Raw genomic sequence first — 27,878 nt, forward strand, 5'->3', positions numbered from 1 at the left:
TAACACTGACAGCTGCCTGCCACGGCTCCTCTCTCCCTCCCACCGCTGCAATCACAGGGACGATGACGTAATCAAGATGTGATTAAGTAAACGCCAGTAAAAACCGGCCGTGCCGTTGTTTTCCCCTGGTGGTCATCAGCAGCAGCCATTGGCGTCTGTTCAGGCCGGGAGTTAACAGAGCGAAGCTGGCAGCGGTTAATATCAATAAACAGGCTTAAGAAAAATGTATTAAAGTCATGTTGTTATTGATGTAGTCTTAACTTCTCGCCTCCGTGTCACGACCCGCCCGTCTCTCGCAGGCTCCATCGTGGCGGCGATCCTGGCCAGCGACTCCGACTCGGGGGCGAACGGCGAGGTCACCTACTCGCTGGAGGACGAGGAGGACGAGGACGAGGCCTTCCTGCTCAACCCGGTGACGGGCGTCTTCAACGTGACGCGCCCTCTGGACTACGAGACCCAGCGGTACTACATCCTCACGGCCAAGGCGCGGGACGGCGGGGGCCAGGCCAGCGGCGTCAGGGTCTACTTCAACGTGCTGGACGTGAACGACAACCCGCCCGTCTTCAACGCCACGGTGTACAGCGCGTCGGTGTCCGAGAGCCTGCCGCCCGGATCCGGCGTGCTCACCGTTGGGGCCGCAGACGCCGACGACGGTACGTCCGACGGGAAAGGATGTGGGAGGAGCAGCAGCAGTTCATTAATTAACGAATATGAGTGTGTATTGGTTTCAATCCACAAAACTCGAACATGTAAAACGATTAATAACTCAGTAAAACATTTGTCACTAGACATATGTGATAAAACAATAGGTTGATCAGTCTTTAAAAGATGCATCCATTTAAACATTTTATTGGCAAAGGACCTACTTAATCTATTATTAATCTTCTGCTAATGGATTGTACAGTTTAGCAATCATTAAACATCACAATTGTCTGACATGATCAACATTTCTGTTGGCACTGATTTGACATACTCATTTCCATATGTATTTCCTTCGTGATTTACAATCTCAAGAGAACAATGAGGAATGTTTTTCCTTCACATATTTAGAAAGATTTGGCCACACTTCCAATTCCGGATAAGTTGATTTACTGCAAGGAAAATATTTCAGGAGATAATATTTCCAAACTGTGGTCAGGTATCCCAGACATGTCATTATGTTTAAAGCAGTTATGTAATGTAAAATGTTAGTTTGCCCAAAGCAGATTAATTTAATGCAGGCCTGACATTTCGTTATGACAGTTGGTTACACAGAAGCTCTCCAGCCTCCCTTTTTATTCTGCGTCTCGCATGAACGCCCCGATGAAACACGGCCAGATACACAGCCGCTGCCCTTCGCTGTCAAAATAAAACGCCGCCATTGTTAGCAGTTCCTACGACCCCGCCCTCCGACCCCCCCGACTCCGTCTGAACTCGGGTGGAAGTGGCACTCAAGCTTTTGATAAGGGATTACTTGTGTACTGTAAACACATGGCTGAGTGTGGGAAGGAGCCCGGCGCTTTCCACACGAATACCCCGTTGACTTGAATTACAGACGCTCAATTTAAGCTCATTTCAACCCCCCCCTCCACCCTCTCCACCCCTCCACCCCGGCACTCCAGCCAGCGCTGCGGATCAGGCCGAGGTTTCAAGGATAGATGGTTCACAACACCCTTCGACACTTTGAATGAATCGTTCTATCGCGACGGGTTTTTCCCAAATGCAACACAACCTCCGGGCATCCGTTTAGGAAGTCTTTTGCCTTTCGATAGCGGGCGTTGGTGCTGCAGTTCACGAGTGGATCGTCTACTCGAGAGGTAGCGGCCGGAGCTCCAGCGGCCGCGCGTGCACAATGTGTGGAAGTGGATGGAGATAAGGCGTGCGGCCGAGACGCAACCCTGAACAATGCACGCGAGACGAAAATATCAACATTCGACCTCTACCGCAGGGTCCTGACTGTTTGCTATCTGGCCATTCTTTTAATTCAGGGTCACACTAAATGGTTCCTGGTTAGATTTATTTCCATTTGGCAGCGTGAGGGCCACTGGACAAGTTATTTTTGTTAAAAATGAACCCAAACGCTCAGCCTGATTAGTACGGAGAGGGGGGGCCTAATAAGTCAGAGCCTCCTACTTAATTCCTCCCCCAATAGCAGATTCCTCCAGTTTGCCCAAATTACATTTTGGTTCCAGGTTTTGTCTGTTATCCACTGGAGGAAAGTAACACATGTAACCTTGGGAACAAAATACAAATGTAATTTAAAGTTTCACTCAGTAGTCTTAGTTGACGTTCTTTTAGTAGCGTCTTTATCTTGCAATAATGAAATCGCTTAAGTCTCTTTTTTCAAGCAACTGCGCTGAACCTTTGCCAGATTAATCCAATGTGATGATTTTAAGCGTTTCTTTGTCAAGCGTTAGAGCGAATAAAAAATGAAAAATGGCATAGTTTGGACATTCGGCATTTTCTTGAACAAAACATTTATTAAGAAGAGTTGGGTGCTGAAGATGGAGCTTACCAACACGCCGCTGTAGTAAAAATAATCAACCTTATCTTCTGATTCCATCTTCTTATGTGTTCCAGGCCCGAATGCCCAGCTCCTCTACAGAATTGCGTCCGGAGATTCCCAGGGACACTTCGTCATCAGCAAGGACGGAGTCCTCCAAACCAAGAAGGCCTTGGACAGGGAGATCCAGTCCTTCTACAACCTGGTGATCACGGTCAACGACCTGGCTCCTCCTCCCGCGACGCGCTTCACCAGCACCGCCCAGGTGTCCATCATCCTTCTGGATGTCAACGACTGTCCGCCGACCTTCACCTCTCAGCGGATGACCTACATCCAGGAGAACACGCCGGTGGACACGGTGGTGTTCACCGCCCAGGCCGCAGACGCCGACAGTGGACCCAACAGCTATGTCGAGTACTCCCTCAAAGGACCTTTCGTCAACAAGTTCAGCATCGGCACCATCGACGGAGACGTCAGGTTGGTTGGGGAACTGGACCGCGAGGAGCTGTCCAACTACACCCTCACCGTTGTAGCTACCGATAAAGGCGAACCCCACCTGTCCTCGACGATGGACGTGACCATGGTGGTCCTGGACGTCAACGACAACACGCCGAGCTTCTCGCAGAACATCTACGACATCGAGATCGAGGAGGACACCTTGACCGGGACCGACGTCATCCAGGTGTTCGCCAGCGACGCGGACGAGGGCACCAACGGGCAGGTCCGGTTCTCCATCTCGGGGGGCAACGCCAACTCTGACTTCCGAATCGATTCGGTCACGGGGGTGATTTCGGTGGCCAAGCAGCTGGACCGCGAGGCGCGTGGGTCCTACTCGCTGGTGGTCCAGGCCGCCGACCGAGGCAGCAGCCCCAAGGTGGACCGAGCCACCGTAAACATCGTGCTGTTGGACATGAATGACTGCTCACCTGAGTTTGAGCTCTCTCCGTACACCGTCAATGTTCAGGAGAACTTTGAGAATCTTCCAAAAAACATTCTGCAGGTCAGTGTATTTGTTTTTACCTTTTCTGGGAGGATTTTTTTTGCCTTTAGGACGCCATTGACTTTTACAGACAGGACTTCCTGAGGGAAAAGAAGGCAGTGTTTTGAATGACAGTTCAAAGAACTTCAACAAGCTAATGCCTTAACCACATTTGTAGTAATACTAACTTAATAAGTGCAGGTATGTGAGTCGTATCGGTGCACTGAACCACTCTTTTTGCTGAATGCCGTGAAGAATGCATACACTAAAACGATATACAAATGATATATGGCGGCAATTTGCACAATTAGGGTTTTATAGGATTTTGCCAAAATATGAAACAGGGCTGAATTGCATGAGAGGTCAGTTAACGTCTCAACCACCCTGATGACTAAATGAGCCGTGTATAAAAAATGGAAGGGTCGGACTGATTTCCAGTGATGGCGCAGTTTCATTTTCTTTTCCGCTTGTGTACCTTGTCAGGAAATGAGGGTACAGTTGTGTGGTGGAATGCTGCAGCACGAGCTTGAAAAGCAACGTTTTTTTTAGTTTTTTTTGGATTCCCTGGGAACGTCTGATTAGACAAAGTGAATAAAGTAATGATCTTCCTTCCCTCAACAATTACCTTCACAGTGCCGCCCGGCACCGTGATGCTGATTAACCTTCAGCTGCGTCACTGCCAGCTCAAGTCGCTTCTTTAAATTGAGCCACATATTTATCAGAAGAAAACGCACCCGGTGGTGAAAACTGCCAGAAAACTGAAAGTGTGCAATTTTGGAGTTCGGTGAATATGGCGCTTAACATTAGAATCTGTCACAGTACACAAGTTCCTCACGCTTCCGTCTCACTGGGACTTTAAACATGGTTTTGAAGTTCTTTACTTAAAGCAAGACTATAGATGATATTTATTTTTACCACAAAAGGGTAGCAAAAGAGGAATGGGAATGACCAAAAATGTCCGACCGGGCCACGTAATGCTGTAGTATTTATTGGTCGTAAATTCAACTGTTAATACATAAGAAGACGAGTTGTGACTCACCGTCTTTTGCTTAATATTCAATTACAGAGTCTAAACGGCGCTTACGTCTCTTCCGTGTTACTTTCCACCACTGCTGCCACGCTGGTAAAGCTGCTTCTAACTGTTTATATTCCAGACAACCTGCAGCTCGGCAGCTGGAAAATGAAAAACACGTTTCTTGCACAAGGAGTAGTTTGATACTCAGAGTCCCTGAAGAGGCTTGTTTCTGTGTTTCCCAGGTCGTCGCCAGAGACGACGACCAAGGCGCCAACGGCCAGCTGAGCTACATGCTGAGCGGCGAGAACGACAACGGCGCCTTCAGCCTGTCGTCCAGCGGTCAGCTGAGCGTGACCCGGACCCTGGACCGCGAGGCCCAGGCGAAATACGTCCTGCTGATCACAGCCACCGACTCAGGTGAGGCCGCGGCGGGAGGGTTCGAACGCGTCGCCTTTCGCTCCGTTTCTGGCTTTGCCAAAATTCATTTTGTAATCGGCCGGTTTAAAAAAAACGAGCTGAAAAGGATCTTTTCTATAAACTAACACCAGTGTCAACAAACAGCATTTTGGGTTCACAGTGTGCGCAAAGCTCTTTTTCTGTTTTGTTGTGGTACCACAAACTAAACAATTGGGAGTTTTTAGCTTGCAAAATAGCGGGTGTTTTTTGGACGTATCCACCAGAAGTCCTTTCAGCGGGTACAATTGAACAGCATCCTCTGTTTATTTGGATACGGTGGTAGAGCTTGTTATAGCCAGATAAAAGGTTGACTTGTTATTGCATAGAGGCCGGTTAATGTGCAGTCTAAAGGAGAACATGCGTATCCCCGTCGCGGCCAAATCACATGGTATCCCAGCTAAGTATACGTTGCCCCCCCCCCTCCCCGAGCCGCTCTGGCACGGCCGTCACGGCGGTTCTGTGTCATTCCTGGACTGACCATGTGACCCGCCATGACGCCGTGTATTTTTGACGGAACGGGATTCAGTGAGACTGAATGGGTCGCACCGTGTGTTACCGCCTCGCTTGAGATATTCAGACGTCTCCGGTTACTAAAGAAGGTTATTTGTTCCCTCGTCGTGATTTTCTTCATGTGCTCTCCAGAGGTTTGTGCCACATGGACAAAGTTGCCCGAGAAGCGAACATACTCATTAGGATTCGATCCCTTCGTTGTGCGCCTCACAAGGAGGACGTATTTAGAACCCTGACAACAATTCCAAAATATTATGACAGGAGGTTTCATTGCGATGTTGGTGAGAAGGCAAAAAAAACAAAAAGAGCGACTCGGGGTAGAATATCAAAATATAAAAAAAAACCATAATCATGGTAGCGGCCAAATTACCCAGCAGCATTTTCTCACATTTTTGAGGCCTCGGCTTAGACAGCGAGGGGGGAAATGGTTCTCCCAGGCGCTACGGGCCAGGAAACGTCCAAGGTGGATGGTGCAGACATGTCTCCAATTCTGCCGTCTCCCGTGACCCGATTTCAACCACAGACATTCATCGTGCCACTTTAGCGTCTGCCTTTATCTTTACTAGTCCGACTCCACAACGCAGAACAGCGAAGAGAAGGAGGCTCCGGTTCGGTTCTGCGAGTGACTCGCCTGACTTCCACCCGTTGGTGTGCGCCTGTGTGTTGTTGCATTGAGGGCCGTCTTTCCCCGGGGGACCTTTTCAGTCACTTCAGTGTGGGATAAAATGATTAATCGCAGCCCCCGGGCGGCGCCCCAGGTCGCCTCAGGTCGCGTCACGTCGCTGTGCGCCTGCTGCGCCGGCCCCGAAGCCTGTCAGGAAGTGGACGGAAAGAAAAGAGCTCTCCGGGTGCCGATTCCAATAATGGCTTCTGGCTCGGGAAGGCGGCAGAATTTGGCAAACGTCGGCCATTATCTGAAAAATCTGTGTGCAGCACCTCGAAAATGTGGCATCCGCTCAAGCTGCATGGAGGTGTTTTACAAGGCGTCCTGTTGAGAGGAAACTCGAGGATTCTCTCTCTCCCTTGTTTACGGAAAGTTGTTTCTGAGTTAACTAGTTGTGCAGATAGACGGAGACGTCGGCGGCTGCAGGGTAAGAAGGTGATCTCCCAACATCTGCAGTCAGCTGCAGGCTGCAAGCTGCAGATTGATAGGCCACTGCCCAGCAACAGGCAAGTTATGACCCCCTTTGGAAGAATTTGAAAAAATAGGATTTCCAACAGTGACATGCTTTTGCCCCTTAGTTTTTATGTAATAGCTTTAAGTGGCTAAAGAAAACGTATTTTTGTCTGGCAGCTGGGCAGCCGAATAACCTTTTTTTAACAACCGACCAATTTGATTGCATTCTTTCCATTCTCCGAACAATTCACCTATTTTGTGCTCATGAATGTAAGGATCATGAAGAGCAGCTGTGTGTCGGTGTGTGCCATGCAGGAACCTTGGAAAGCAGGAGGGTTTATCTTGAGTGCAAAGTTATTGAGGAGGGAAGGAAAAGCTTCTCTCCAGTCAAGTAGCTCTGTTATTGTTGTGTTTTTGTTGTATGGACAATCATCTATCCCATTCTTGGGTTACTTTGAACTGATGTCATCTGGGTTTTATTATTTCATTTCTCGTTGTTTGTTGTTCAACATGTGAGACCTCGTGGATTTGTGTCTTTTCCCTCTGACTTGGTGTGACTTGTTGCGAGTCTGCGTGCGGCGGAGAGAGAGAGCGTGCTCGGGACGCTTTTCGTCTGCACGCACACCGCAGGACGCGGATCCAAAAACGTGGGCGGCGTTGCTCGATGTCCATCACTTGCCCCAAAAAGAATCCTGAATCCATTCCTGAAGGCTTCAGCCAGTCTACAGTCTAGTGGCAAAACAATGCTTAGCCAAATAAAATATCGGGTTCCTCAAGTGAACTTTAACACAGCAGTAACATTCTGCATTAGCTCTTTAAAAAACTGCAGGGCAACAACATGCAGGGTTATTTCCAATGGCCCCATTTCTCTTTTCCACTCACTTGTGCACTTTAACAATAGCTCCGTCTGAGTGTTTGTGTAAATGGCTTTGGTAAGTAATGGGGGCTGGTGTGCGTCGGATGAAGGGTTTGGCAAAATGCACTTTCTTTAATGATGTTTATTTGCAGCGTTTCTCTGGGGAATCTGGTTCGCGGTTCTCGCAAAGCAGATTTTTACCAGATTCATTGAAGTTGTTGCTTTTCTGTTTTTAACGAACAGCAGTACAATATTATACTGTGTGTGAATATTTCTCTCCCCTTAGCACTTTTTCCAATATCATATCTCATTCATGTGGCCAAGGCACGAACATTATAGAGGGCTGTTATGGGGGAGTCACGCTTCCAGTGTGTCCTTCACTCGCACGTTATGATCCGCTGCTGTTGCTTTGGTGCCGTAGAACAGGCCAGAATGTTCACAGATGCACCGCTTGATTTGGATTTCCAAATAATTTAACGACACGGCAAATAAAAGCAACATTGTTAAAAAAAAAACAGAAAACACAAAAGGCACATCACTTCATAAAATCTCACCACAGGCCTTAAAATATGAGGAAAAAGCAGCACTCGTGTTCTCGTCGATATGCTTCACTCGCCCGCTAACCGCCAAACCCTATACGCGACATATGGCCAAGAAATTATGCAAAAACCAGTCGGACGCCGCACCCCATAAATAAAACCGAGAAGCAGCATACCATTAGCTTTAATGTGACGAATGACGAGACTGCCGTATTGTTAGAAAATATTCTTACCTCTTTATACCGGCAGCTTTTCTACTCAGATATCGCTTTCACTCTCTTGCTTGTTAAGTGTGAGAAAACCTGTGTTGACTGTGTTGTTTGGCAAACGGTGCACTGGGACGGCTCCGCACCCATGCGCTCCGCTCCGCCGGGGCCATTCATGGGTGCCCAACGGAGTCGCATTAAAAGAAGCTTTGTTGCAAAGCAACAGGTTCTCAGAGGCAGAAAAATGTCAATTTTGCCGTGAAGCCAGCCAATACTCCCCCCCCCCCCCCCCCCCCCACCCCTTCTCCTAAGCAATGATCTGTTTTATTTACGCTGTCCCTTAAGAGCACAATCCAGCCGCAGTCCATAAACCGTAATTAACCGTTTAGCCTTAAGCTTCAGGCTACAGAAGGGCTGTCTCATAAATTTGCACATTCATCCATCTTCCCTGAGTCAACCTGTCCAGGCCTTGGGGGGGGGGGGGGATCCGTTTTTTTGGACATCCCGGTTGTTTGTTCGGGGGTTCCATTAAACATCAATCAGTCACATGTTGGAGGAAGAGATTATCTCTTGTGTCAGCTGAGACACTCAAACCTGCTCCTTAGCGCAGCTTAGACCTTTCCCAGGAGGCGGGTGCCCCCCCCCCCCCTCCTCTCGCCCCCATAGCAGCTGCAGCGGCCAGAGAACAGATCGCTTAATCGCGGCTAACACGTGCGTTTGGACCCCCTCCGGTTCAGAGAGTACGGCCACGGCACCGTGTTGGAGGTTGATGTGATTTGTCCGGTGGTAACGTACACTGATAAGGTGCTTAGACGCTGCCATATGTTTACACGATGCTCTGCGGGTTGAGAGGCTTACAGAGGAAACTGTCTGTGGAGCCGCAGGATGCACGAGGAGGCGACAGATGGTCAGCTGGTCTGCTTTAGTCTCAGGGTCCTGCAAGCTCGTCAATTATCTTCGGAGGGGGTTCTTCAATTTGTTTTTTTTCCAAAAGTGATCCACGCGGGTTCAGAGGTGAAATATTAGCTTTGTTCCCGCCGGACGGTTTTAACGAGCACCGTCGGGATTATTGTGAAATATCACACTCTGTTTCGGTTGTCACTGCCCCAACCGTGTCATTCCCAGACCTGAAGGGAATGTGCTGCGTTTAATTAAATGGTAATGCTGTTTTCAGATTCAATTAATTAAAGCGGGGAGGAATCACATTCAGGGGGCTTTTGTGCGAAAGGAGGCGCTGGCGTCGCTCTACATCATCCCACAGTGTAATGGCTGCTCGTAGCATTTAAAGAGAAACACTTGTCTGTGTTTCCATGAAGGCCCTCATTGGGAGACGGGGGTTATCACCAGGATTTATCCTTTTGTGGTATCCGCAGCGGCGTGCAGGGCTAAAGCCACCTCGTGAAAATGCGGCACAACGAGGTCCTTTATTTTCTTTACTGATTGAGAGAGCATGCTCCTCTGGATCCAGCGTGCAATAATAACCGAGATGAGTTTGGGTGAAATATGCACTGTTTGCTTTTGGAGCGATGCTGTTCATGCGGTGAGTACAGATGAAGCGAGCCTGTAATCACCCAGAGAGAGGCGTCACGTCGCGCCAGTTTGCTGTCCTAAGTAACCAAAGATTAACCTCTGAAATAAGATTATGCTCACGGTACCGACTCCCCGACAGCGGCGAGGTGGTGCATTGATTGCCTTATCGGTCACATAAGTATGACGGCAATGCGAGCACCGGTTCTCGGCAGAACTCGCCGACCTCCCGATTCGTTTCTTCGGATGAACTTGAAGCTGCGTGGCTTTGTCTGGTGACTGTCAGTGGCGGATGAGACCGGCTCCGATCGACAAACCTGCTGGAGAAAGAAAAGGAATCGAGGGCCCGGGTACGGGATCGGACCAATGGAAAAAAGTACTGTTCTAACCACTGTGCGTGGCAGCCGCCGGCTGCAAATTTCCACCGGCTCTCTTTCCAAGGCAAAAATGATGTCATTTGTCATATAGCAGCGGGCCCAATTGTGAGCTACCAAATTTAGGCATATTACCTTGCCATATCTCAGCCCCTCCCCTTTACTCCGTTTGAGCCGTGGCACCGGCGTCTTAATCGTCGACTCTTGACGCGCTTCCCTCGGCTTTCCCAGATTCCGGCGAAGGCCGTTTGCAGGAGACGCACGCTGGCACTGACTGCGCGCTCTGGCAGAGCATTCCTCTCCTGTTGAGTCAGCCCCTCTCCTCCCCCCCAAAAAAAGAGATTAGTTTCGACATCATAAAAAGTCTCCTGCTTTTCCTACCGTTTCAGGTACCGTGAAGAGGACGGCGGAATCGGAAACAACCTACTTGTGCAGCAGCAGGCGCCATCGGGGGCGAACCGTTAGAATGCGTCGCCCTCGCCACAGATGTTTGAAACAACATACATTTGCATACCTGCCAGGGTATCGTGTAACTTGATGACTAAATCTGCTGGCCCACGCGATGTAATGAGATACATCTGAACTATTTACACATCGGAAAGCGGGTTTTGTGTCTGTGTGTGCATGGGGAGGGGGGGGTGAGGACAGCTGCCAGGGGGTCATGTGATATCAGTGAGCCCCATGAGGCTGAGAAGGCACGGCGCTGCGAGAAGGGATTCGCCAAGAAAAGAGGGGAGAAATGCCTCGTCTGAAGCGCCGCCGACAACAGCCGCCGGGGGTCAGCGCGGGGTTCGGGGTCAGGCAGCGCAGACGTCAGGGGGCTTCAGAGGGTGTTTAAGCCCAATGCGGGCCTTCACCTAGGGGGGTGTCTGCAGGGGTGGGGGCTCCGTGCTTACCCGGGATTAACTCCGGCAACAGTGTCCTGTGGCTCGGAGGGCCCGCCGCGCTCACTGACGGGCGCAACGCAGGTCAAAGGGTCATGCGGTAGAGGGTGTTCATTCTCCCGAGGCAGTAAACAGGTTGTGACATCACATCCTGTGCAAAAGTGAATCGCCTGGAAGGAGGGCAGTGTGCTACACACACACACACACACACACACAGGGCTAGCCTTGTAGCTTGCCCTGCTTCCGCTCTCAGTGGGGAAACAATGCTTTTGAAAACTGCCCGCCCCGTGTCACAGAAGAGTCCAGAAAAACATGGCAGCTGGCTTGAAGCTCAAAACAAATTGTTTTCCTCATTCCCTCCGTCCAATAGCAGGAGCTATTTGTTTGTGCACAAAGCCATTTAGCTCCTGGAGCCGCTAAAGAACATCCTTGATCAACAACAGCCTGAGTGAGCTGCTAACTGTCAAACGCACTTTGCCCGGTTAGCTTAAAGTGATACGGGCACCGTGCTGACTCGGGTCCCATCGCCAATCAAGAGGATCAGCTGAGAAAGGAGGCAGAGCTTCCCTAATCTGTTCCCATGACAACCTCACCGAGCGCACTCGAACGCGTGATGCCGCCGGGCGGATCAGACCGCTGCGGTGGAGCGCTGAGTTGACGGAGGAACCCCGCTGGGCGCATTAGTCCACGCGTTGTGGTCGCTTGTTTGCGTAGCAGCGCCGCGATCGCCAAAATTCAGCTTGGACTGCGTTTCGGCTGCCGCCAAATCTCTTTCCTTTCGACACCAGATGACTTGACCCCCCGTATAAATCGCCGCATTTTGTTTATAAGCAGAGTTCTCATCACAAATATTTGTCAAGGTGGAAACACATGATCGAAATATAACGTTGTCTATGTTTGGTTACAGCTGGAGAGCCCGTGACTCATTTTGGTAACGAATCTCTAAAGATTACCGTCGTACGGTTTCTGTTCCTCCTTGAACCATTTGTTTACTCGTACTTCTGTTTGTGTTATTTAATTTGCTTCTGGAATTCGGCTCTGTTTATCCTAAAAGCCCACGTCAGCCACTTCTGTTCTGACCAGAAAAACCTGGACGCATGTCAAGCTCAAGGTCCACCGTCTGTTTATTATCACAGAGCCAGGCAGCGAGGGGACGCTACAGTAAATCTCATCGCGGGGGGAACGAAGCTGCGGAGTCGTCCTTCTCCTCTCTGCCCACGGCGCACGTCGCAGGCCCGTCTCAGCAGTTTAGCCGCAGCCGCAGAGCTTTCTGGGGGAATTTCGTTTCTGCTCTAAGGACGCTTGTTCGTAGTCGTTCGTCTCCCCCCCCCCCCCCGCTCGGTGCGCCTCGATTTAGCAACTGTATGAGGAGCCCCACCCCGAACCAACTTCGATTCAAATTTCATCCTAAGATGACAAGAACAACTGAGGGAGAGAGAAAGTCTGTCTTTCCTCTTTCAACCCAAACCAGAATCATTTCACTATATGCTTCCGTCGAGTGGAAAACTGTACGTTTCATTTGACACGGCAAATACGTGTTACATATACCTGTTTACCTTTTAGACTTTAGATGTCCTTACCCCTTAGTTTGGAAAATGTATCAAGTGACAATCGAGTCAGTACGGATTCATCCGCTGGGGACCACGAATAGCTGGACCAAAGCTCATGGAGATCCATCAAAGGGTTTTTTGTCTGAAAACAAAGTGTTCTGGTGGCTCACATGGCTTGAGTTAACATCTAGCGCCTGGACAATGAGTCGAAACGGGTCCTCGGTGATGCTCATGTTTCTTTCCTTTTCGGAGACGGATAGTGTGACAGAAATAAGTCGTTTTCCACATGAAATGTCTCAGGAGGCTGCCGGGGGAAAGATAATCCATCTCACTTCCCAGTGAGAAGAATCTGAAACAAATCTCACGAGCGTGTTGCCCTAATTTTATTAAATTGAAAAGATAATCCGCGTTGGCTGAGCTACAGATCCGTGGTGTGTCCCTCCAGCTTTCTCTCCTGACCCTCAACACCCCCTCAACACCCTCGGCTTTTTGCCTCAGATTCCTCATGTTTAGATTTTTGCACATTTCCACATTAGGAGATCATTTTTGGTGGCCCCCATCCAATGTTTTTATTTTTTTTATTATTATTTTTTTATCTCTTATTAATCCAATAAAGTTCAAGCATCTAATGTTTTCAGCAGCTGAGAACACAGGCACAGGGGACACAAGCTGGGGATGGTGGTTGTTTTCACTCGGGTGTATTATAGTTGACACGTTCACATGGATTCCTGGAGGGAACAACTACACGTTAGAGGTGGGAAAAGATCCCAACTTCGCTCAATCCGCAGGTGCTTATAAACAAATGTAAATATATGCAAATCAATAAGAGCTGAAAATAACCCCCAAGCTGTCCCCAAATCCCACATTGTGACTCTCAGTACCCCGGCTGAGCTTGTGTTTGTGTTTAGGAATATATACCAGGTGGTGCAGGCTGCCTTTCAACGATGGATTATAAGCCAGGCAGTCGTCCTAATCTTTTTAGTTTTTCTTCAAGTCCTTTCTGCTCAGCGGGTGGTTTTCATCTGCTATTGATTTAACCCCCCCCCCCGCCCCTCCTCCCCTCCTCGGGCGAGCCTTGTTTTGTCACCAGCCAAGGGAGAAAAACGGTTAGATTGTTGCTGAAAATAGCTCCTCTCCCTCACTCGAATTCCACAGACTAACCCGCTCAGCGGCGTGCACCTTAAAATAGAAATGAAATCTACGAGGAACCCAGGAAGGACGCCTGAGAGATTTGGTTTCAGAGACATTGAGCCCTTCTGATGTGCCCCGCGTCGATGGAAACCCGAGCCGGCGGGCCAGAGAACTTCCTCCCGCCCGTTAACGCCGCAGGAGAACCAACCGCTCGATGTGCAGATGACGAGTCATGTGCTATAAGTCTCCGCGTGTCCAAAGCCAGAAATGTTCAGCCTTAATGGCGCTCACATGTTCCCTCCCCCCCCCTTTACCAGCTCGCCGTGGCATGCAAAAGGAATTCCTAGTTGTGTACGTTTGGAAAGGTATCATGTGAATGACTTGCTTCTGTCCTGGCCCGTCCAGGCGCTTTCTGCTTCGCTTCTTTTTAGCGTGCTGGCTGCAGGGAAAAGCTCACTGCTGTTGTCGTCACTCAACGTTTCTTCTCGTCTTCCGTCTCCAGGTTCTCCGTCTCTGAGCGGCACGGGCACGGTAACGGTTGTGGTGGACGACGTGAACGACAACGTGCCCGTTTTCACCTCCTCGTCCTTCCACACCACGGTGATGGAGAACGCCCCCACGGGGGCCGACGTGCTGCTGGTCAACAGCTCCGATGCAGATGTGGGCGTCAACGGCGTGATAAGGTACCGTTCGGCCCTTTGCGCTCATCGGCTTCCTTTTATGACTATTTTATCGTGGTTTATTTTTACTTCTAAAGGCCCTTTGGAGGATTTTCCTTCGTATGCTTTCAAAAACATTCCACCCCAAATAAAGTCTCTCTTTAAACACTCGTTATGTCAATAGAACAAAAAATGCTTAAAAATGAAGCAAAATAGACATAGAGAAGAAACTTCATCTGAGGTAATGTGCAACATTTGAGAAATAAACAAAAGTTTGATGTGCACTATTAATATTTGGCAACTAGGCTCGTGAGGCCAGACACAAACAAAGACCTTCCCCATTTCCCAGCAGACACCAGTTCACTACAGGTCTGGATTGCACTGATAAAGAATATAGTCTCTTTGTTTTGATTTTTGGAATTTTTTTGTTATGCTTTAACAAGATAGCCGAGACAGAAATGTGTACGGTGCTTGGTTTAGACCCCCCAGGTGACCTTCACAGCACGTTCCATCCACTTTACGTCTAACAATCGTTCATACTGGTTTTTCTGCTCATTCAATAATCGTGCAAAACAATATTTCCCGGAAATCACCATTAAAATGATCCTTTCTCTTTCATCTATTTCATGAGGAAAAAAGTCATACACCAAAAATGACCTCATAGTTCATTATTCTTTTCCAGAGACTTCTGAAGGAAACAGTAGATAATTTGCACTAAAGGTTTATTTCAATGTCTACTTTATTTGACGGATTAACGCGGGAATGAAATCTTTTGTGTGCATGAGACTAACGGAACCCCTTTTCTTCTACAACCCGGGTTCCAGTAACTGCAGCGAGTAACCAGGTCCGCTTCACTCTGCTTCGATTCCCTCGTGTGAAAGTATCGTGTCACGGCCGTACAGGGCTGGCTTTTGGCTTTCCTCGCGCCTTCACTGAAACCTTTTAACTCGTCACCGGCGTCGCGAGATTCCCGGCCGATGTCGCAATTGTTGACAGGAGCTAAGAAGCAGAGTGCCGGGTTTTAGTCAACGCCCAAAGTCATTGTTTCCAGCCGCCCTTCTCAAGCTGGACATCAGCGTTTTCACACTGGCGCCCCACCCCCACCCCCCGCCCATCCCACGGAAGAGCTTCTGGCCGGTCTCTCACGACCCGTCCTCCCTCCTCCCTAAAACTCCTCCGGGTGCACATCGGGGGGTATCGCTCTCTCTGCGCTCCAGTTTCCCAAAACACGATAACGAGGATGCTAATTGCAAATGACAGCACGAGTTGCGCGCGTCGGGGGTTCGAGGCCCTTAACGGAGAACAGAACTGGTAACTCTCAGTTATTAGTTTGACTCTCCCAGCCCGTTGAAGGCATGTCCAGACCCTGGACTGTGTTCGGGTTCGGGTGACAGTTTACGTTGTTGATGGTGTCCAAATAAGCTTTGCGTCGTCTCTGCTTTCACACGGCGTTCTGTAATTTGTCCTCCCGTCTCTGGAGGGCGACGCTTTTTCAAGGAGCCCTTTTCAAAATATGCACTGGTGTGTACATGTATGTGTCAGTTTACATTTACGTCTGGGTCCTGCTGGTGAAACATGATATTAGGGCTGGAAGCCCAACACTGTGGCCCCTCAGTCCCGAGCAGGCGCGTGTTATGTGGTCTTTCACTCGTATTGCTTGTCATGTATTTTTTATTTGAGTTCTGCAGACTGAGCCACAGTGGCTCTCTGTGAGCTCTCAGCCGAGCGGCTGCAGTCGACGCAATCAGTCAGTTAAGCAAACAAAGCGGTGATCATTATTGGCCATATTCTTCTGTTAAATGAACTTTTGTCGAGGTAGAAACAGCGCTCTCTATAGACCTCATCGGGACAAAACTAAAAAAGAGCCTTCATTCTCTGGCGCTGCAGCAAACAATATGTTCAAAGAGTTACTTATTACACGTAATGGTCATTTTTAACATGCTGGGCACACGCTGCAGAAGCTAGAGTAGCTCCATAACCACTGACAATAATGAATTGTGACTAGTTTTAAGAAATTAAAGAATAATAAAGTGTAATTAAATACTTTTTCCCGTCCCTTTACAATGCAATGACTTATTTGGAGCACAAAACAACAACTTTCTGCCCTTTTGGAAGGTTTTTATTGATTGAACTTAGAAAATAGACTAAATAATAGAGTGTTGGAATTCTTTGTATTTGCTTTTTTTTCCGACAGGTAGTTAAAGCAAATTAAAAAAGAAAATGACTTCATCTAATCACTGAGTTTTGGAGAATGTTTTCACAACTTCATCAAATTCACAATGCTTTCGCTGAAACGTGTCCTACTTTTTCTTCCCCACAGCTACAGTCTGGCCGGAGGACACGGACAGTTCTCCATCAACCCGGCTACCGGGCAGATCATCACCAGCTCCCTGCTGGACCGAGAGGACCGAAACAATTACCAGCTGCTGGTTGTAGCCACAGATGGAGGACAGCCTCAGGGCTTGTCAAGCTCCGCCACCGTGTCGGTGACGGTGGCCGACATCAACGACAACCCCCCACACTTCCACCACCACCCTTACGTCACCCACATACCCGCCTCCACCGCAGCAGGTCAGTGCAGGGGCCGGATCAGTACATTTATAGTCAATACATAAGAAAGGAAACGTCTGCAAACATGGCGTCCTGTTTAAAAGACGTGTGTCTTTAGCGTTAGTGTCACAGTCATTGCGAAAGTAGAGCAAAATATAACTCTTAACATGTATTTATGTGCAGTTTTTGCATTCTTAGCATCTTTAGAATAACAAAAAATGATGATAAAAAACTCATTTGTGTTTTTAGGGTCCCTGGTTTTTGCTGTTACTGTCACCGACGAGGACTCCGGCTCCAACGCCCAGCTGCACTACTCCCTTGTAGGCCGCAACTCTGAGAAGTTCAAAATCGACCCCATCAGAGGTGCGATCACCGCCAATGAGAAGCTGACCGGCAGCTCAGAAGTTACTCTGACGGTTCGGGTGAAAGACGGCGGCGCGAACCCCAAAACGGACACGACCACGGTGACGGTCCGCTTCGTCACCGGAGGAAGCTTCCCCGTCATCAAACTGGAGGAGCGTGCGTTCACATTCCCGGAGAGCCAGCCGACCAACCACGTCGTCACAACGGTGACCGGGTCCTCTATGAGGGGAGGGCCGCTGTCGTATTACGTTGCCAGCGGCAACCTGGATAACGCCTTTCATATTGACCAGCTGTCGGGCGAGTTGTCCATCAGACATCCCTTAGATTACGAGCACGTTCAGAAATATGTTCTCTGGATTGAGGCCAGAGATCAAGGATTCCCACCTTATTCCTCTTATGAGAAAGTGGAATTAACCGTGCTGGACGTCAACGACAACCACCCGGTGTTCGATAAGGATCCCTTCCATGCTGAAATACTGGAGAACCTTTCGCCTCAGCGGGTGTTGATGGTCTCTGCGGTCGATCTGGACAGCGGGCCTAACGGACAGCTTGAATACGCCATCGTCGATGGCAACAAGGAGAACAGTTTCAGCGTGAATAGAGCGACTGGCGAGATACGGACCACCAGGCCGCTGGACCGGGAGAAGGCGGCTCAGTACACTCTGAGGGTCAAAGCCACCGACCGCGGGTTGCCACCCAAAACCACGGCGGTCAAGGTGCTCATCAACGTGCTGGATGTGAACGACAACGCCCCGAGGTTTTCCAAGATCTTTAGCGCGGCGGTGGCTGAAAACGCCCCGGTGGGTTACACCGTCACCAGGGTCACCACCACGGACGAGGACGCCGGCTCCAATGCCGTTAGCCGCTATTCCATCACCGACGCCAGCCTTCCGTTCAACATCAATCCCAACACAGGAGACATAACAATCAGCAGGCCGCTTAACAGAGAAGACACAGGCCATTACATTGTCAAAGTGTCGGCCCACGACTCTGGCTGGACAGTAAGCACAGATGTCACCATATTTATTACGGATGTAAACGATAACGCACCCCGGTTTAGTCGTCCCTCCTACTATCTGGACTACCCTGAGCTCACCGAGGTGGGCTCCCTGGTCACACAGGTTTCCGCCACAGATCCCGACGAGGGTTTCAACGGCAAAATCTTCTATTTCATTCGGTCCCAGTCAGAGTTTTTCCGAATCAACGCCAGCTCCGGGGAGATATTTGTGAAGCAGCAGCTAAAGTACCAGAACTCGACGGGTGCCAGTAGCATTAATATAAACCGCCACAGCTTCATAGTCACAGCCTCAGACCGGGCGCTGAAGCCTCTGATGAGCGAGACGACCGTGATTGTGAACGTCGTGGACAGCAACGATAATCGGCCCGAGTTTGATTCACCGAGCTACTTTACTCCGGTCACCAAAAGTGTCAAGGTCGGCACCAGGCTCATCAGAATTATGGCCCACGACAAAAAAGACTTTGGCCTTAATTCTGAGGTTGAGTACTTGATAACCGGAGGAAACAGCTCCAGGAAATTCAAGCTAGATAAAACAAGTGGCTGGATTACCGTTGCCTCCTCCCTCACATCTGATACGAATACATTTTTCCTCATCGACATCACAGCGAAGGACAGAGGAAATCCTCCTCTGTCCTCGCGGACGTCCGTTCGGGTCGCAGTCACGGAGGAAAACCACCACACACCTGAGTTCTCACAAAGCCAAATCTCAGCTACCGTACCCGAGAGCCTTGTTGTGGGAACGGCAATCAGGACTCTGTCTGCCAGAGATAAAGACAAAGACATGAACGGCCTGATCACGTACGATATTACTTCAGGCAACGACAAGGGTCTGTTTTCACTTCACAGTAAGACGGGCGTCTTATCCCTGGCTCGCCCGCTGGACTTTGAAGAGAAGCAGCAACATGATCTCAGAGTCTCAGCCACCGACGGCGGCTGGATCGCTAAAACAAGCCACGTCTCCGTCACAGTACGCGTGAGCGATGTGAATGACAACCCTCCGGTGTTCAATCCTGACGAGTACTTCCCCGTCGTGCAGGAGAACGTTCCCAGCGGCACCACTCTGGTCAAAATGAACGCCACGGACCGCGATTCGGGGGCCAACGCAGTCATGGCGTACGTGATACAGTCATCGGACAGTGACCTCTTCGTCATCGACCCCAACACGGGCACCATCACCACCCAGGGCTTCTTGGATTACGAGGCTAAGCAGGTCTACCATTTGACAGTGAAGGCCTTCAACGTCCCAGACGAGGAGCGCTGCAGCTTCGCCAATGTCAACATTCAGCTGAAGGGAGCCAATGAATACGTACCCCGCTTTGTCTCAAAACAGTACTACTTTGAAGTATCTGAAGCTGCTCCAAAACGCACAGTGGTCGGGGAAGTGTTCGCCAGCGATCGAGACCAAGGAGACGATGGAGTGGTTTACTACCTCATTTTCGGTAAGAGTCGAAAGAAGGGCTTTGGCATCAACAGGAAAACGGGCCAGATTTATGTGACCGGCAGTCTAGACCGCGAGAAAGAGGAGAAGATTTCACTGAAGGTTTTGGCAAAGAACGCCGGGAGCATCCGGGGGGCAGATATCGACGAGGTGTTTGTGAACATCACAGTCCTTGATGCCAACGATCCCCCCGTTTTTACCCAAGAACTGTATGACGTGCAGGTTAGTGAAGGTCTATCGCCCGGAGGTCTCGTTACCTTTGTGAGTGCTGTGGACTCGGACTCCGTCCCGAGCTGGAGCCGATTTTCGTACACCATCGCTCCTCCCTTTGATAAAAATGTTTTCACAATCGACCCGAAAACCGGCCAGGTGTCAGTGGCAGCGGAGCTTGACAGGGAAACTACTCCTGTGTATAATCTTACAGTTCTTGCCGTGGATACTGGCACACCTCCTGCAACCGGGAGCACTACCCTGATCGTGAACCTGGAAGACATCAACGACAACGGTCCCACTCTGACAGCCGCCTACGCCGAGGTGATGGAGAATCAGAGAGCTGGCATCGTTGTCACAACACTGACAGCGTCTGACGCAGATCTACCACCAAACCAAGGCCCTTTCCTATTCAGCCTTATCGGTTCGGGCTCCGCCAACAGCTACTTCAGCCTTAGTCCAGCCGGAGTGTTAACCACCAGTCGGGAGATTGACAGGGAACAGATTAGCAACTTCTACCTCTCTGTTGTGATCAAGGACTCTGGTGTCCCTCAAATGTCCTCCACGGGAACTATTCACGTCAAAATAAACGATCAGAACGACAATCCCTCAGAGACGAGGTCCATGGAAATCTTTGTCCACTACTTTGGGAACATGTTCCCCGGAGGTTCTTTGGGAGATGTCAAACCGCAAGACCCCGACGTTCAGGATAGATTCCACTGCTCACTTATTCCCCCGTCCTCGGGCCTGTTCAACATCCCAACTGGAACATGCAGCCTCAACTCGAAAGCGCGCTCAACGGATGGGACTTTCGAACTAACCGTCCGCAGCAGCGACGGCGTCCACGGGTCCGTCAGCAACACGGCCCGGGTCCTCTTCATGGGTTTCACAAACGCCACAGTGGACAACAGCATTCTAATCCGACTGCAGTCTCAAGGAGTCAAAAACTTCCTGACCAACCACTACCTCAGCTTCCTGCGCATTGCCAACTCTCAGCTAGCGGGCCTGGGCACCGGGGTGCTGCTTTATGGAGCATTTGAACTCAACAATCAGACTTTCATAATGGCAGCTGTGAAACGCGGCCACGGACAATATGTCAACCCCAGTGGCGTGGCCACATTCTTCCAGAGTATCAAAGACATTTTATACAGGCAGAGCGGGGTGCAAATAGATGCGGTGGACCATGATCCGTGCACACGCAACCCGTGCCAGAACGGGGGCAGCTGCAAGAGGCGTCTCAGTGTCGGGCCTGATATGAAGACAGAAGAAAGTGTCCCAGTGATCCTTGTTTCCAACCACCCCCTGCAGCCATACGCCTGCAGCTGCAGGCCGGGATACACCGGAGGCCTCTGTGAGACGGACATTGACGAGTGCCAGCCATCGCCCTGCCACAATGGTGGCACCTGCCACAATCTGGTGGGGGGTTTCTCCTGCACCTGCCCTGAAGGTTTCACAGGGATGGCCTGTGAGAGGGATGTGAACGAATGCCTTTCCAATCCCTGCAAGAATGGCGCGCTCTGCCAGAACTTCCCCGGCGGTTTCAACTGCCTCTGCAATTCCGGCTTTGCAGGTACTGCACACGCAAGAGTCACACGTTATGTCCGACCGCACAGTCACTTGTGTCAGACATGGGGGGGGGGGGGGGGGGGGGAGGAGCACGGCTGCCAAAAACAGTTTGTTTTTTGGATTACTAGTTGGGGGGTATCAACTCCATGTTTGCTTTTAATAAAAAAGATGATTTGAAGCTGACCCCTGTCAGGATGAGCGTAGACTCCGTACACAGCTCACCAGTATCGCGTTTCACTGCGGCCTTCATGTGCATGCAGCTATGACCACACACAGATAGCGTTTTAATCCAACTGGACACACAACGAGGCTTTCTCATTTGAGTTTTATGACAAATGGAACAGCTTTATGAAAGATCCAATCAGGACTTTCATGTTTCTATTGTAATAAATGCACTGCTTTATTACCCTTAACCAAATGGGAGCGTATTTACAGTCATTTCAATCCTGCTAACTTCAGCATCTGAAAGACATTTTCAAAGCAGCCGTGGCAGACGATTTGCCTCAAGTCAAGTAATTACTGTCCCTTTTTATTAGGACGATAGAAAATTACCACAAATCTTCTAGGTCTTATCGAGATAAATTACCCTGCTGAAGAAGTGCACCTATTGACTTACAGTAGTTTTCATGGTCTCACAGTGAACTCTCAACTTCCTGTCTTCCCAGACTGCTTTTTGGCAGCAGAATCAATCTCCGTTAAGCAACTTGTGTGTGGATTTACAACCTGAAAACTATCTGCAGAGGTTCATTGTCAGTTTTTTTGTTTTGTGCCATGCCTGGATCATTTATTGTCCATTATCTGTATCGTCATTTTCACATTCTTTGTCACGACGTCACGATGTGCATTGCAACGCTTGTCTTTCTGCAAACCAAAAGCAACAGCCTTATCCAAACTTTATTTGTCTTTATTTATCTTTCAGCGAGTTTTGAAAATGTGATTATTCTTAGTGAGAAACATTTCTGCCAGTGGAGTGAGGTCATGAAGGTTTCAAGATGTTTTGGATCAAATTCTTTCATCTTGGACGAGCCGTTTCTATTCCACAGCACCGTCACTTGTGTCAAAACATTTTTTTAGAATAAGTCAAAACTGCAGCAAAACAGATGACATCACATCTTCATATTATATATTTCACGATCGTTTCAAACAGACGCTGAAACTTTGAATGATTTGTTGGACCCAGGTTTTTTCTTTGTTTGCAGTGTGTTGTGTTAAAGGCCTGCAGGCCTCGGCCTGTGGGGGGAAGTGAACTGTGTTCCCCTCGGGGTTTCCCTGTGTTGTCTCCCACCTCATCCATTTTAATTTGTGTTGTTCTGTGAACCCAGGCAAAACGTGCGATTCCATCATCAATCACTGTGAGTGTAACCCTTGTTTTAATGGCGGGTCCTGTCAGAATCGGGTGGATGGATATTACTGTCATTGTCCATTTGGTAAGTAATAGTAGGGAACCTTTTCAGGGCGTAGGCGAGCCGCTGTAGAGTAGAAGAAAATAAAGTTATGCTGGATGTGGACACTTTTCATCTCGTCTCTCCATTTGCCATGATTTGCATCAAAAATTAATTCGAAAAAGCTAAAAGTGTGACCTGACAGCTTTTAATCTGTTTGTTCTAACTAAATGATATCACTTGATAAAGATTCTGTTTTATCTGTAGATATTTTTATCGCCGCACCAGTGTGAATGATTCATTGGCTTCCTCTCTGATTCCTCTTTGGGTTTGTTTCTGTCCTCAGGGGTTTTTGGCAAACACTGTGAACTTAACAGCTACGGCTTTGAGGAGCTCTCCTACATGGAGTTTCCGTCTCTGGATCCCAACAACAACTACATCTATATCAAGTTCGCTACCCTGAAGAGCAACGCGCTGCTCATGTACAACCACGACAACCAGACCGGAGACAAGGCCGAGTTCCTGGCTCTGGAGATCTTTGAGGGACGGATGCGCTTCTCCTTCAACCTGGGGAGTGGAACTTACAAACTGATGACCATGATAAAAGTGTCCGACGGGCAGTTCCACACAGTCATCGCCAGGAGAGCCGGGATGGTAAGAACGTCAGACGTTTTTTCCTCATGCATTCTTTAACTGTTTTGTGGATTAATAGTTAACTTATGGGTTATGTAGAGAAAAGCTTAGTGGTACGGACGTGGTAGTGATGATAATTACCCCCCCCCTCCCCCCTCCCAACGTCCTCCTAACCACAGGTGGCTCAGCTTATGGTTTTCAAGGTTTGTAATTACACTTTATCGCTCGCTGTGATTTACAGTAGGAGGATCCAAAATGGCCCCCCAAGGTTGAAACTCTGTCTCCTGTGCTCTGAAGCGGCGGCTTCTCCTTGCCAGCAACGCAGTGGCAAAGGAAAGAGGGGGGGGGGGGGAGAATCCCTCCGGCCCTGTCAGAGCTTCCATAATGTAGCTCTCCCGCTGGACTTCAAATCTGTCACTTCCCTCCGTGCGCCCGGAGTTTCTTAGGAAGCTGGTAGAGTCGTTAAATCGGTGGCGGTGGGGGGGGGGGGGGGGCATCCAGCAACACGTGGAGACCTGTGATTGGGTCCGCGCCATGCGCCCAGCGCGGAGGCGCCCCGCGTGACGGAGGAGTGAACCCGATCGGCGTGCTTGCAGAAGGTGCTGCGGGTCACTGCGGCGGTCGAGTCCGCGGTCGGTTTCTCTTCCGCCTTCGGGGATTCCGAGCCGATGTCGACAGAAGCAGACAGAAACCGCGGACACGGTCACGCGCCGCTTCGCCCCCGAGAGCCGCGAGTAATCAGAGGGAGCACACCGGTTCCACCACACTGATTACAGTCTTCCATCCAAAGCTGTTTAATTGTCAAACACAGTGAATGACAGAAAGTTTCACAACTCAGGAGCTCACGTTCGGGTCAGAACAGAAGTGCGGTTTGCCAATTTATCTAATTAGCAATGTGTTGAATCTGTAGACTGATACGTTTTCAGAGTTTTCAGTTGGGAAACAGGTCGATTGATTTAATCATTGCCGGTCAAGCAATCAGGACGGGTGCAACAAGCTAAAAAAACACCACATTGACTTCGCACATGGCGTCACATCATTTGTGTGATCATGTGACCTCAGCCGAGATCATCTAATCAGAGAGCTCAGCTAGTTTTCTTTCTCAAATCGGGGACTTTAAGAAGAATTCTTTGAAAGGTTTTTTTTTTTGCAAATTAGGGCTCGCTGTAGCTGATTAGCACCAGCAGCTGATCGTGAAGATTTGGGTTAGATGAATTAATTACACTTGAAACAAGCAGAAAAGCTGTTTTTTCCGTGTCTGCACCACAACAGAGAGCAACGCTGCCTCCAGTAAATCGGTCACGGCGGGAAACAAATGATCTCCAGACGCGCTTCTTTCGCGTTTGCGCCGATGGTAGCCAAGCCCTCAAAAAAAATCTTTGTGTTACATTGGTTTTCATTTATGGAAGAACACATTCAGTACATTCTCAACCCCGGCGTGAGGCCGCAGCGCCTTTGATCACAGCGAAAGAGCTTATTAAATGTTCATGTTGCTTCAAAGTTCTTTGGACTTCAGAGAGTCACAAATGTGTTGTGTCCTTCGCCTCGTTGTTGTTGTTGTGTTTTTCTTCCCCGTCAGTGTCCATGTGGCGGACTGCGGGGTTCTGGGAGTTAGAGAGTGTGTGAGGGAATTGGGTCGGAGATCCGGAGGCCGGTGTGGTCCGTGTTTACTTGAGATCCAGGAGAGGTGGAGCGTGATTGCCCCGGTTTTTCAACACATTCACACACTTTTCCGTACAGGTTTTTTTTACCAGCCCATTTAGTTTCTTCCTGGTAAGGCGGTTTGCTCTCAGAGCACCGAGACAGAGAGACACACACAGAGAGAGAGAGAGAGAGAGAGAGAGAGAGGGAGAGTAAGCCACATCTGGACGAAAGCTTTAGTACCATTAACGGGAAATAGGAAATGTTTCACTGTAATGTACGGCTTCTCTTGTGCCGCTTGTCTGTCAAACAGCGGGGTGAGTTGATGAAAAGTAATTGGCCTGCATGCCATTTGGTGGACAAAACTCATATTAAGGACCAAAATACTGTGGGAGGAATGACTGTGGCGCTGGAAGTGACTCTCAGAGGGTTGAAGTGTAACCGTGGAGGGAAAGTGACGCTGCTGAGCATGAGATGCTATTAAGTCGGACTTTGGTTCCAGTGATAATAATTGAATTACATTAATATAAAAAAAAATTAACAGATAATCAAGACGTTCTATGCGAGTCTCTGTGTGTCCCACTGGCTAAATAACGTCGGCCGCGTTGAGGCAACTCTACCGTAACGCCGCTTTGGCTTAAGCTGAGCGAATCGTTTCTGGTGACGGTGTTTGCATCGAAACCGCCACCAGTGACACACTCACTAACACGTGCAAGTGATTATAAAGAAAGAGCGACGGAGCGACTACAACCAACCACGTCATCCCCTCAGGAGTCGCTTCCAAAAGATGACGTACCAGCAGGCCAACAACTAACGTTTGTGTGTGTGTGTGTGTGTGTGTGTGTGTGTGTTGCCACGTAGGCTGCCTCCCTGACGGTGGACCTGTGTGGTGATGACCAGGAACCAGGCTACTGCGCCGTGAGCAATGTGGCAGTGCACACGGACTGGTGAGGAAACCCCCCCCCAAAGTACACAGATGTTCCGTCTCTGTGATCCGACTGTATACATTGCAAACGCGTTGACAGTTTTAGGTCCTGGTGTTGAGAAACTCAACACATGAGGACATTTTCCATGTTTGAATAAAGGTTCTCTGCACATTGTGGGAACATATTAGCAATTTATGTCTTTCTAGCTTAGCAATATGATATAAATAATGTCCCCAAAAATGTGTTTTCCTCCTGAAACGCCTTCTCACCAATCGGAGTTTGAATTGAATATGTTTTAAAGTGTTGAAGAGGCTACCTGGTAATCCCAGTAAAACAAAAACAGAAAGCGACATGGGCGAGAGCCACACTTCAGTCGGACAATAGCTTTGTTCATCAGATCAGTTCATCCACACTATGTGTTTGTTGAGTTTGACTCTGCTCCCAAAGCTGAGCTGTGTGCGTGTTGAAACTAAAATCTTTATGTTTGTTATCCCTAACTTATAGCAATAGAGAGAGGACTGCAGAATACAACGCAGCTCTGAGGAGAACTTTTTGCTCATTTTATCCAGATGGATGCAAACGCCCAACAACAACAAAATTTAAAACCACGCACACTGATCAAAATGAAGGCACCGATTGCAAATCTACGTTCTTGTCAATCAGCCGGTCACCATTTGCTCCACGCGGCGCTGTGAGCCAGGCCTTGTGGGGTGAACGTTCGACACTGCACATGTGTGCGAGTCAGAGAGCAGAAGGTTTATTTTGTGAGGGTCTCAGGACCCTGTTGTTGTGGAACTCGCTGACCCGCGGTGTCTTTCTGTCGCAGTGTGTGCGTGCATACTTGAATGCATTTGTAAGCTTCTCTGATTTCTGTGCAAATGCACTTTTGTGTCTGCCTGCATTTGACTCTGTTCTCTGTGTGTGTGTGTGTGTGTGTGTGTGTGCAGGATCCTGGACGTGCAGCCCAACAGGCTCTCGGTTGGCGGCGTCGGGTCAATAGAACCCGTCCTTCATCGCCGCGGTCAGGTCGCCACCCACGACTTTGTCGGCTGCATCATGGAGTTCGCCGTCAACGGCCGCCCGCTGGAGCCCAGTCAGGCGCTGGCATCGCGTGGCATCCTTGACAGGTCCGCATACCCAAACCCCCCCCCCACCCACACCACCCATTTACTACCCCCTGTCCATCATCTCCCTCTTCTTCCCATCTGTCTGTCTTCTCTAACCTCCTCGACTCTCGCTGTGGGACATCTGTTCACACTCCCAGACGCTCGCCAGAGTTTTGATTTTTTTTAATTCAAACGGTAGATAATTTAATGGGGGGGGGGGGAAACCAATTGCAGAATTCCGGAGATTTTCTTTTCTGTCCTGCTGCTGAATAGTGAGGCTAGAACGGATCTTTTAATATGCTAATCCTCTCGGGGTCCTTTATGGGATCCTTTTTTTTGTTTTTTTGTATAGCAGCACGGGAGAGAGAAATCACAGCTCGTCTGCAACCCTTTTTTATTTTTCCTCCTTTTTTTCGGCAACCACCCCCCTTCTCCCCAAGCCCCCCCCGCTGCTGAGCGGCTGACTTGTCAAACTGACGTCGCGTTTGTCGTCGTGTCTGTAGATGCCCGAGACTGGAGGGAGCCTGCAGCGCCAGCCCCTGCAGACACGGGGGCACCTGCCTGGACCGCTGGTCTTGGCAGCAGTGCCAGTGCGTGGACGGCTTCACCGGCAAGTTCTGTGAGAAATGTGAGTATGGAGAGCATTCGACGCCTTTTTTGAAGTTTTATCGCTGAGGCTGCACTCGTTAAGGAATATTTCCATCTTGATTATTTATGGATTCTTCCCTCGCGGAACGCTGAGTCATCGCATCGCGCCGCG

At 49.4% G+C, this 27,878-nt stretch overlaps 1 protein-coding gene across 1 annotated transcript in view; it reads left to right on the forward strand.

The window, feature by feature from the left end:
• The window catches only part of fat4 (FAT atypical cadherin 4), an 82,540-nt gene that overhangs the window by 46,976 nt on the left and 7,686 nt on the right, over nucleotides 1–27,878 (forward strand). The window contains exons 4-14 of the mRNA XM_078101947.1: nucleotides 300–653; nucleotides 2,560–3,482; nucleotides 4,719–4,893; nucleotides 14,129–14,309; nucleotides 16,606–16,856; nucleotides 17,085–21,434; nucleotides 22,753–22,857; nucleotides 23,159–23,466; nucleotides 25,948–26,033; nucleotides 26,960–27,139; nucleotides 27,622–27,746. Coding sequence (XP_077958073.1) covers nucleotides 300–653; nucleotides 2,560–3,482; nucleotides 4,719–4,893; nucleotides 14,129–14,309; nucleotides 16,606–16,856; nucleotides 17,085–21,434; nucleotides 22,753–22,857; nucleotides 23,159–23,466; nucleotides 25,948–26,033; nucleotides 26,960–27,139; nucleotides 27,622–27,746 — 7,038 coding nt within the window. The remainder of the gene's footprint in view (nucleotides 1–299; nucleotides 654–2,559; nucleotides 3,483–4,718; nucleotides 4,894–14,128; nucleotides 14,310–16,605; nucleotides 16,857–17,084; nucleotides 21,435–22,752; nucleotides 22,858–23,158; nucleotides 23,467–25,947; nucleotides 26,034–26,959; nucleotides 27,140–27,621; nucleotides 27,747–27,878) is intronic.

The sequence above is a fragment of the Gasterosteus aculeatus genome, chromosome 4, assembly GCF_964276395.1.
Source record: "Gasterosteus aculeatus chromosome 4, fGasAcu3.hap1.1, whole genome shotgun sequence".
In the NCBI taxonomy this organism is placed as follows: domain Eukaryota; kingdom Metazoa; phylum Chordata; class Actinopteri; order Perciformes; family Gasterosteidae; genus Gasterosteus; species Gasterosteus aculeatus.